General features: G+C 35.5%; 1 protein-coding gene across 1 annotated transcript in view; it reads left to right on the top strand.

Moving 5' to 3' along the window:
- The window catches only part of GALNT13 (polypeptide N-acetylgalactosaminyltransferase 13), a 417,763-nt gene that overhangs the window by 373,023 nt on the left and 32,711 nt on the right, over positions 1-12,029 (top strand). The window contains exon 11 of the mRNA XM_081141998.1: positions 10,170-10,268. Within this exon, the coding sequence (XP_080998124.1) occupies positions 10,170-10,268 (99 nt within the window). The remainder of the gene's footprint in view (positions 1-10,169; positions 10,269-12,029) is intronic.

Raw genomic sequence — 12,029 nt, 5'->3', positions numbered from 1 at the left:
CTTAATCTAAATAACATAGTGCAAAGATTCATATGTAGTAACACTGAATGCACCACTTTCTGGGTGTGACTTTAGTCATTTATTAGTCTTGTGCCTCAGAGTTTTATTCACTTTTTTGTTTGCTTTTATGCAGGGGTGGGGGCTATTGTTGCCATTCTTGTCAAATATGTAATATCCCAAGTGAGCACCGATGTTAAGGGGATTTATATTTACTACATGAAGTATGTGAGAGTGCCTTGGAAACTCAAACAGTGTTTGCATGCTAGTTAATAGAAACTAGTTCTACTGGAGATCCCCAATAAAATAGCTAATCTCATTTCATTACTGAAAAGTTTGTTTGAACAATCATGAGCCTGCTTCTTCCCTTAGAAAAAGTGAACTTTTTAATTCTTGTGGTAGAGTATTTCTCCCATGGTAGTCAGTGGACCCAGCTGAGGAGTAAACACTGATTACTTTTTCTAAAAAGAGATGTGACCAGGGCATATGACATGACAGATGTGAGTAAAGAGAACTTTTTGGAAATTCTCTGGGGCCACCCAGGTGACTCCTGAGAAAGACTTGGGGCTCTGAAATGGAACCTTGATGTTTACTTCTATGTTAAAAATTCAATTTTATGCCTTCCTGCACTTCATCAAGGAAACCTAATTCACTGACTTCCAGAAAATGTAAAAATATAGTGTGTGCAAATTTCTTTGTACAACCTACTGGTTTTGAATTAGCTATCTTCTGTAATGGATCAGGTGGCCATACTTTAATTTATAGAAATAGTTTGAAAAGCTTTTAAAGAGAGATATCGTACCTTTCTGGATGTTTGAAACTATCCAGAAGAGGCAGTGTGTCATGGTGAAAAAAATCCCAGGCCTTGGAATCAACCAGAGGAAGGTTTGCAATCTGACCTCGCAGTTCACAATTTGAGTGGCACTGGCTGTCCTCTGTGGTGCCTGTCAGCAGCGTGACGAGAATCACACAGGGTTGGAGTGAAGACCGAAGACAGAGAGCATCTAGCACCGTGCCTGCCAAGAAGTAGCAGCAGCATTAATATAGTTATTGTAATTATGATTGATACCATTTATTAATTTCTTACTATGTCAGACGTTATTCTAGAAGCTTTATTCAGTTATATCATTTAAAAATCACAACTACATGACTTGGGTTTTGTTATCATCTCCCATTTAATATGGAAACTGACATATAGAAAATTTATACATGGGTCATAGAACTAGGTAACTATTGAAGTCGGGATTCACACACATGAATTTAGTCTGACACTTAAGCTCACATTTTCTTATAACTGGAAGGACACAATAGATTATATATTACATTTTATTTATTTAAAATGCTTTTATTAAATGAGGGCTTGAGCCGGAACCTATATTATATGCTAAAGATGCAAAGTCAAATAAGGAAAGACCTTTATTTTTAAGCCATTCTACTGGGTGGGGGGATGGCAAGAGAGAATCAAGAAACTCAGTAGAAATAAAAGGTGCCCTACATGAGGCATATAGGCATGCTATGAACTACTGTTTCAAAAACCCAACAAATTAAAAAATCCAAAGATAAATTAACATATAGTAGTTTTCTACTTTAAAACCAGTCTTAAAGAGAAACGATCCAGCAACCGTTTCCGTGGAAACAAAAGGACAAATTCACCGAGCACTACTTCCTAATTCAATTTTGCATAGTCACATACACATAACTGAAGATGGACATTTTGATTATGAGTTTGGGATGAACTGTTAATGGACAACAGTTATTTACACAAAGCTTTTTATTTCCTACTCTCTGTCATTAGTCATTATTAAAAGAATGTAAAAAGATATTTTTTCTTATTTATGTAGCTGCTATTTATCAAATACAAGGTGCCCCCCCCAAAATGTATACACATTTTAACAGCTGATAGCTCAATTTTGAAAATAAAAAAAAGAAATGAAAAGTATTTTTAATAAACACTGCCTTTATAATTATTCAAATTGTGTGTGTACATTTTTTAGGATACCCTATGTTAGGGTCTCAAAGAAATATCAAGTGTCCAAGCTACTTATCAAGACAACAAAATTATTTTATTGTAGTGTATTCATATGTACTCCTCACTTAATTTCAAATAAAATTGTTAAGACTTAACAACTTATAATTTCTTTAAGTTTCAATATTTATCAAAGCCTTTATATTTAATATTTCAATATACTGGTGAATATAAACATTTCCCTGTCAATTTTTTTAACTTTCCCAGCTATACTAGAAGACAGAGGCAAATGTGGTACTCAGTTTCTCATTATATATTGTCACCAAAATAATCATCAGTAGAATTATTAGTGTCAGATGGTTATATCTTAATTTCTTATGTTTTCATTTAACTCAGGTAATTGAAATATTACTTTACCCAGCTCATGAGTTTCATGCAGTTTCCAATGGGAAGTTAAAAGCTGTGCAATTGCTTTGAACTAAAACCTTTAAGTAGCTTAATGAAGCGTGTACCTTTTAGACTCAGTAAGCAGATCATAATGGAATAAAGAAGTCAAGCTCTTGGCAGCATTACATTCTCTCTTGAGTAGCCCTTTAGCTTATGCAGATTTAGCATTCCAGGTCCTGATCTTGTAAATATAAAGGCTAGTTTAAGTTTAAGATTGAAAAATGGCATTCTCACACAGTAATCTCTCACCCCAAATGTTTAGACTATGACAGGCCAGCATTTGGGGTAAATAAAAAATGTATTGTGAGCTATATAGAATGCAGGTTTCTGGAGAAGAGGGTTTCTGGAGCCAAGTGACTTAACTCTTGGGGCTTAAAATTTGCAGTTGATTGTTACTTTGAAGATGTGTAGACAGTGTCTGCATTTTATATTATACCTACTTGACCTCAGCACTGCTTTTTCCTCTTGTATTCTTTTATAACAACTAGTTTAAGGTGTTGGAACATATTGGTACTGTATCCTTAAATATCGTTAAAGAGCCAATTTAAGATACTAGAAAGGAATATCTATGAAGCTGCCTTGTTGCAGGGATTCAGGGTCTAATCAGTTACTTCCAAATGCAGAAGCTAAGATGCTTAGAGTTTTACCCTCCCTGTAGGTAATCAGGAGATCAATCTATTTATAGATTCACAGTCTTCTTGACCTTTTAATAGGATAACCAGTAAGAAAGCCTCATTTTGATGACTTACACAAAGGGGGCACTATTTCTGATTGTGTTTATATTTCCAAAACTCTTTGGTACCCAAGCAACTAATTTTCATGCTAGGGTAACTGAATATGCATATGCAGAAACAGAATATGTTACTCTTCATTCAATGTTAACCTTAAAGGATGTTGCGTTGGTTGACTTACTTGTGAACAAAATGAGTGAGTTTATTACCTGAAAAATATTTTTAAATTCACATTGCTGATAATTAGGCTAGAACTAATTCTACTACTATTACTCAAATATGTATTGGCACAAACAACTGCAACAAACTATATGCAAGTTAGGCAAATACTTAATTCTCCCAGGATTCATATGGTTTGCTTTTGCTATACACCGAAATAAACGAAATTGTTTAATTTCTTATGTTCTTTACCTTTTTAGTGGAATGGGGCTAAGATATCACATATTCAGAATTTTTAAATCCCACAGTCATAATCAAGGCATTCTAAACCAAAGTAAACTTCAATTTGTTAAACATATAGATTTTGCACACATCCCTCTGATTTATTCACAAGTTGGTAAAGCGAAAATATACTTAAGTGCATATTTGATACAGAAATTATAGTATGGAAACATTGCTATTTAATTCTGAAATTTACTGCCAATGGGCCTATCTCCTTTACAAAGTAAAGAGAAACCAAATGAGGTTGACATGTCAAAAATGACCCTGAGGTACATACTGTGAAATTGAAGGATAAGGAAGTGCTGGAGTAATTAAAGCAAAAAAAAAAGTTTAAGTTTATACTCTTATCTTTAGAATGGATTTTACATATTAGTTTTGATATGTAAAGGTTTGCATGGTGAGAGGGAATATATGCCTCTTTTTAGAACTGAGTTCTCGTTACTGCTTGCTACTACAATCCAGCAGAGGGAGCAAAAGCTGAAGAGTAGTGACATTTAGAAAAAGGCTTGCTAACGTAAAGAGTAAGTCTAAAGAATTTTCCAGATCTCAGAACTACCAGTGTGCTGTGCTTACGCTAAGACAAGTCATAGAACAGACTCTGTAAGGAGTTCCTAACAGATAGAGTTCTTCAGTCGCTGTTGCCTAGATTTTTCCTAATGGCATAACCAAGCAGTTGGTATTGTCAGGTGCCAGGGACAAGCTCTTTGCTTAAAGAACATTCTTCAACTGAGGTCCCAGGATATTCTTAGAAAGGTTTTGATTTAAAAATCACACAAGATTACCCTAAATCCGATTATTCTTTGCATCTCAAAAGATGAGATGCGTAATTTGAACTTTCTTGTATGCCAATATCATCTTATTACATTAAGATTTTCTTTTTGAGGATTGTCAGTATGCAGTAGTAACCATTCTTATATTTTGAAGCAAATTCCCATAATTTTGGGCTCACTAATTTGAGAGCAATCTGATGTAAATCAACCTGCTTTCTCTGCATGTATGGATTTTTTTAAAATCTGTATATTATAGACCTAGTGTAAACTTTTCAGATATTGCCTGTATCCCTATGATGTGTTCCTCCTATTTTTTAAAGAGGGGTATTGATATTACTGTTCCCTGACACTCTGTGTCCCATCCTACTTATATCTAATGTCATCCTGGCCACTGCCAAAAATCATTTACATGACCTCAGCCGGGCAATGTGGCACTCAACATGAAGAAAACCTTACTTCCATTTTTCTTAACATGGTTCCCAATCTGATCCTAGCCAGCTTTCTTATGTCTTATTCCATGGGTCTTCACCATTGTCTGGGTTACCTGTCTTTACCTTTATTTCTGGTCAACAAGAACCCAATTCTCCCTTGCTCCTTCCAGGCCTCCTTTCTGATGAATTCTGCCAGCCTCTCTGGATGTCAGGGTTGGGCAATTCCCAAGCTCATTACAATAACTTTCAATTCCTTGTTTGGGCAAATTACTTAACTGTATCTTAACATTTTCGTTTGTAAAGTGGGGGGTAATAGATTGGTTATAAATATTAAATCAGCTATTATACAGAAGTGCTTAGAATAGCACATGGCACATACAATTACATAATTGCTAAGCTATATTGAGGTGGTGGTGGTATCGGTGGTGGTGGTCATTGTCATCTCCCGTCTCATTCTGAGAGCTGTCTTGAGCCACTGACTTCTGTCTAGTCTCCCATATCCCATGTGTCAGCTCTCCAGAGTTGACTTGAGTTCTGTATTGTATCCTCTGAGCATCTGCTACATCCTCAGGGACAGTGTTCCTTGTCCAGAAACTACCAAATCACTCTGTAGAAAAGTTAGAACATGTCAAAAATGTAACAGGCTTATTTTCTTGCAGTCCCCAGAATGAGTCTATTCTGGAATTCTGAAAAAATAGTGGCAGCACACAGTATTTGAATGTCCTTGAATTCTCCTGTGAAAACAGAAGAAGCATCCAGGAGAGCAAAACCAAAAATTGATGGACAATGTTGACAGCAAACTAGGTGGCAAGGTATTCTCACAAATCCCAAAATACGAGCTGTCAATCTTAGGACCATATGATACTACAATCTTTGCAGGAGGAAGCAAAGGGAAGCAATGGGATATCTGATGGAAATGGGACCAGGATAACACCCAGATTACTAGTAAATACTTATGAAAAATTGATTCAGGGCAATTGGATGATAGTTAAACCTGGGAGAGGTGTTTTTTACACAATCCAATTTGTAAGTCAGTGAAAAGTCTCCTTTCTAGTGTCTGAATGGTCTGAACTCTATGACCTGTGAATTCTTAAAACTTACTAGCTGAAGCTTCTTTTCAGGAGAAATTTGAGGAGATAAAGCCCAAATTGAGAAGGTAGGGACAATAGGGACAAAGGAAATGGAAGGCCCAGGTAAAAATAGAAAGATGAACAGAGCTAGGAGATCTCACAAAATAAAAGACAGGGTTTCTTTCCAGCTCCTCAGAGTACGAGAAGAGGAGATGGAGACTTGTGAGGTTGGAAATGGTCTCCTGTGTAAACAGTTCCTGGCAAGGACAGCTGGAGCATTTACCCTTCGACAGCCCCACTGGGGAGTGAAGGAATCAGCTTTGCTCTGAAACCACCTTTCCTTTCCACCAGCACTGAGCGTTAAAAATGATTCTCAGGATACGCTCCAGCTAGCAAGGGCCCCATTGTGTTCTCTCGCTATGAGGGGTTTCCACACCCATTATACATTCGAGTCATCTGCGGCTCTAAACGGACCCTTGTCCCGCTTCAGACCGTTTGGATTCGAGTCTGTGCGGGCCAGGCCAGTCAGGCTGTTCCAAGAGCTTTCCAAGTGAGTCTGTTGGGCAGCCCGGATGGCAACCACTGAGCAAGAAGTTAGTTCAAAGGGAAAAGTAATTGTCCTCCAGAATGGTAGTTGCCAAATTTGCTGCAAAGTAAGATCACTGAGGAAATTTAAAAAACCCCTGATGGCCAGGTTATACCCTATACCAATTAAATGGGGATGCCTGGGCAAGGGAACCAGGCAGGGGAATAGTTTTAAGATCCCAGGGGATCCCTCCCCCCTCAAAAAAGAAAAGAAAGAGAAAGGACCTCCTGATAAAATCTTCCTTCTTGCAAAAAAGAAAAAAAGAAGAACGAAAAAAAGAGTGACTATAATAAGAATAAATATAATAAAGAGCAGAATAATATCTCTTCAGCAGTACAAACACAACAAAATATTATGCCCATAAGGCAGAGGAAAAGTGTAACCTAAAATTTCAAAGCAAGGTAAAAGAAATTTTATGATGATAAAATACAAAAAAGAACAATGCAAATCGAAGTTAGAAAAAAAACCCTCTGAATTGAAGGCCTGAAATGCTGGAAAGAATTAAATATTAAAGAATAAAACAGTTTAGAAATGAAGGCTAAACTTGAAGAACATATGAGTGAATAATCCCAGGAGAAAATGCCATAAGAGTTTTAGAGGGGAAAAGGAGGATTTTTAAAAAATAAATAAAAGACAAAACTATTCCATGAAAGTGATGTATATAGAAGATAAGCAACAAGATCCAAAATAATAGAATTTTCTAATGAGAAAAATCAAAGCAATAAAACAAAATTAACATGAGTAACTAGGATTCAAGGAAACTTTCTTGAAAATAAAATTGAAACTGCACCTTGAAAAGGAACACCACATGCCTGAAGAGTGACCCAGGAGGGACACTATTACGATAAACTGTGGTAACTCTATTGAACTTTAAAGAAAAAATCAGCTTGGCCTTCAAGAAACCAGATTATCATGGTTTCAAAAACAGCTATTTATGCTGGTAGTAGATAGAATAACATTTTAAAGATACTCAAGGAAACATTGTAAACCTAGGATTTCAGATCTACCAAGTTGATTTTTAAAAAATATATATATGTTTTTATTGATTTTAGAAAGAGAGGAAGGGGGAGGGCTAGAAGATAGAAACATCTATGAGAGAGAAGCATCAGTTGGCTGCCTCCTGCACCTGACATGGAATCGAACCAGTAACCTCTTGGTACGTAGGTCGATGCTCAACCAGCTGAGCCACACTGGCTGGGCCCAAATTGATTTTCAAATATCAAGGCCACAGATATATTTTAGCAATGATTTCAAAAACTCAGAATATTGTTCCCAGTAAATGGAAACATCATTTACCCATTTGCTCAAGTCAAAACCTTGGAAGGCTTCTAGATGTCTTTTTTTGCTCTCATAGCTCATATCCCATTTAATGGCAAGCCCTACTTGGTTCTACCTTAAGAAACATCTGAAATTTGACCTCTTTTGACCTAGCCACCTCCATTATTACCCCATTATTCCAAGTGACCATCACCTCTTGCTGGCATGACTGCAGCTGTCCCCTCATTGTTTCCCTGCGTCCACCCTTGCCTCTGTCTAATCTGTTCTCCACACAGCAGCCAGAATAAGCTAGTAATATGTCACCCTTATGCCCAAAAACCTTTGGTTTCTTACATTATTGAGTCTTGGACACCTCTGTAATCTTCCCCTCGCTCACTGTACCTTGGCTACATTGTTAGCTTGTTATTTCTCTCAGTTTTCTCAGCTGCAGGGGGCATCCATTTGCTGTTCCCCGAGTCTGGAATGCTCTTCCATAGATGGAAATATGGCTGCTCTGTCCTTTCAATAAGGTGTCTTTTCAAGTAACATTTTCTCAGTGGCCTTTCCAGGGCCCCTATCTAAAACAGTAACCCTGCCATTGCTTCCTCCACCCTTGCTGCACCTTCCTTTTCTTTGCTGGACTTCTTGATCTTCTGACACATTCCAGGTGCATCTGTGTGTCGCACTCTTCCCTTCTGAAACCTATGCTCCCTGATGGGAGGGACTGCGTCTACTCTGTTCCCTCAGTGAGATGTTTATTTCTCTAAGTGTGATAGTGTTACATTATTCTATGCTTTTTATGATAAGTAATAATAATAAAGAATTTTGTTTCTCAAGATGTGTGCCTTTTATGAAAAGTTAATAAGAAAAGTATGATGTAAGGGATTTAAAAATGATCCAACTTATGTTATATATTGATTAGACCATGCAAAACATAGGCAGATCGATGTACTGCATCTTCTATCAATTGTTACCTTCCCCAATTCTGTGCAGCCACAGGTTCTGAAAAATCTTTAGCCTTAGTCTATTGGCTCCATCTCCTCTAGTGCCTGAACCAACCTAAATCAACTGAGAGTACATTTTAGCCCTAAACCCACCAAGAAGGAACTTGGACATAATTTTGCTCCTGGAAGCTTATGCCCTTTCCCTCTAATATTCACAATGGGTTCTGTCCTTTCTAATGGGTTGCTGCTCAGATTTCTCCATGAAAGCATCTGTAGTCCTGCTCTAAAATCTCAACCCATTAGAACAGGCTTTGACCACTCTGCTCAGCTTTTTCCAGCCCTTACCAAGTGTGAATTCCAATCCCTACTGTTCTCAGTTGCCAATTGGGGTCTTAATGCAAATAATATAATTTTCCAAAATTCCAGGAACTATTACTTGATCATGGAGTTCTGCACTATACAAAAAAAGTGAATCGTATTAACCTAATCAATCTTCTATATAAGTTATTTTATTTTATTTATTTGCAAATATGAATAAACATGTACCTAAAGCATAGATAACAAATAGACATATCCAAGTGATGTATGAGTGAACAGTAAAATATTCATGTTGTAATAAAAGTCAGAGATAAGAACTTTTCGGAAGCAGAGAGGACAAGTATAGTAAATCATACTTGGGACTGAGACTAAGGAAAAAATTGAAAACATTCCTTTTTTTGCATTCATTTGTACATAATTTAGTAATGTTAGCATTTTTAAACTCAATAAATGGCTTTTATAATTACATTTGACTCAAATATGTATTAACTTTATGTTAATTTTGGGACTAATGCAATGTTCGATTGTAAACCAAGAATCTTATCTTTGAAGTTAGCAATTTAATCTTGTTTTTGGAAAATTTTAAATGTGAAATCTCCATTTAACCTTGTAATAGATTTTTTTAGGGTCAACTGCTTTCCATCAAGTTTGGCATTGAGAATGAAAAAAGATGCATGAATACGTTTTAGTTACAGAAATAAACAATGTAATTAATCTTCATTAATGTATTAAATGAAGCATCTAGTAATGAAGCAATCTATAGAAACATATATTTGAATATTTAACCAATTTGTTTCCATTCCTTTGCATATGGTGCTATAGAAAGTTCAATAATAGAGGACAGTTATTTGAGTGGAATTTAGAAAGTGTCTTAATTTTAAAAGGATTTTGGGAAGAATTCCTAATTTGTGACATGGAGATGTTTCCTTCTTCTCTGATACTGTGGTGTAAACAAGTAGTGCGTCTTGATTAGATGCTAATGACAATGCCAGTGCCATCACATTGACTTCAGTAGGAGTTCAGAAACTTACACGGATCTTAGAATGGACACAGAAAAGGAAAGATATGTATTTAAAGCAATGTGTTCTTCTTAGAGGAATTGCCTTACAAACATGTATCTTTTTGTTATCAATACACAACTTGATGACATCAGAAACGTTCCCTGACTTATATCTCTATCTGACATATGCTTTTATGTGTGTTTCCTTTAGATAAGAAATGTTGAGACTAATCAATGTTTAGACAACATGGGCCGCAAGGAAAATGAAAAAGTGGGCATATTCAACTGTCACGGTATGGGAGGAAATCAGGTAAACTCTGCCTTTTTTATCAACTTCATATTCATATTATTGTGAAAGCTATCCAGTTATACCATGGCTAACAAGTCAATGACAATAAAGACTTAGTTTAGCCAACTAATAGGCATTCAAATTAAAAACTAATTCGGTTATTTTATTATCCCAAGTTTCTTAAGAAAACACTACAGAGTTTAATTTAAAAGGCAACACTTTCGATGAGCCTGCAGTTAATGACAACAGCCAAATATCCCACGTTACCACCTATGAGCACATGAGGACAAAGTGTACAGGGCCGAAATTCCAGGGATTCATAAACGAAGTGCACAAAAGAACGAAAGCTAAAACTCCATACCCGCAGATAATCTAATGTCTCTGCATTATCAATTTAATGACAAGATAGAAATTAAAACCAATACTTTTTTACCTGCATGAATACTTATGCATGTCTACAAATATATATACAAGAATGTTTACTGGAGCCCTTTTGTTATAACACAAACGGTGGAAACAACTAAATATTTACCAAGAGGGGGCTGTTTAAGTAAATCATGGTGTAGTCATGGTATAGAATACTACATAGCCACCAAAATGACCGAGAGAAATCTACTTGTATTGTCATCAAAAATTGAAAAGAGGGCACCAAATTCAGAGTGCAACTTATATTGAGTGATCTTATTTATAAAAAATATGTGTGAACATTTTCTTCTGTGTAGTATCTATAATATCTGTATTTATACATATCATTATATAATCTATTAGCTATGGATATAAATCTATCTGGAATATAGATTACTTCCAGTGAGAAGATTGACTTGGAAGAGGAAATTTTACTTCTTACCCCATATTTTTTGTATATATGCATTACTTTTATAACTAAAAATGGAGAAAGATAAACTGTTGAGAATAAAAGAACATCATTTTATAGCATTAGTCTGGCCTGGGTAACTTATGGTAAGTTATATAATATTTCTGAGTTTTAATATTTTGTCTATAAAGTAGCTAAAATATTTTCCTCAATTTTTTTTCTCCCTAAGGATTAGTAAAATCTGTAAAACAACGAACACTAACCTGGCATATACTAGACACTCAGTACTTATTGGGCTATTGCCATTGATTATTTTCTTTACTTTTATTTTTATTTATGTTCTTAATTATTTCTCTTTGTACTTCTGTAAGAAAAAATAAAATATTCATTTAGTGCCTAATGCTAGAGGCAAGATAAATGCACACCACTTACCTCTGATGTTGTTATGCTTAATAAAATAAACTGCCTTTCCTGTTGTTCTAAGAAATATATATTATGAAAAAATTAACCCGTTATGTAAAGCCCTATCATGATTTATGCTTTGGTAGAACTAAATATTTCCAGGATCATTAATAGTGAGGACATGATTAAATTTTAGACTTACTTAAAAAAAAAAGAACAGATTTTAGGATTTTATTCTCAGAGCTACCTTCCTTACTAGTCAGAAAGACCAAGCAAAAGCCTAGTGGCTGAGTGTTCTTCCTTTTATTGCTCTTTTATGTTACCATGGAAGCAGCATCTATTTTTATGGTTATTTAGTTTTGAATTCTGAAAAGTAACCTAAATCCATAAAAATATTCAAATTTTTCTCTCCTGCTCTCACACAAAAATCATAACAAATGTTAACATTGTTTTTAAGTATTTCTACCCAGTTACATTTCTAAAAGAAGGTTCTTTATCTTTGTTGACAATTTATACCTTAACCATTTCTCCTTGTACAAGAGTTTTGGTAGTTGTTTCTTTCTTTC

Source organism: Miniopterus schreibersii, assembly GCF_964146895.1.
Source record: "Miniopterus schreibersii genome assembly, chromosome: 7".
In the NCBI taxonomy this organism is placed as follows: domain Eukaryota; kingdom Metazoa; phylum Chordata; class Mammalia; order Chiroptera; family Miniopteridae; genus Miniopterus; species Miniopterus schreibersii.
Note: the sequence above shows the minus strand (reverse complement) of the source record. Positions and strands in the feature narration are given on the sequence as shown.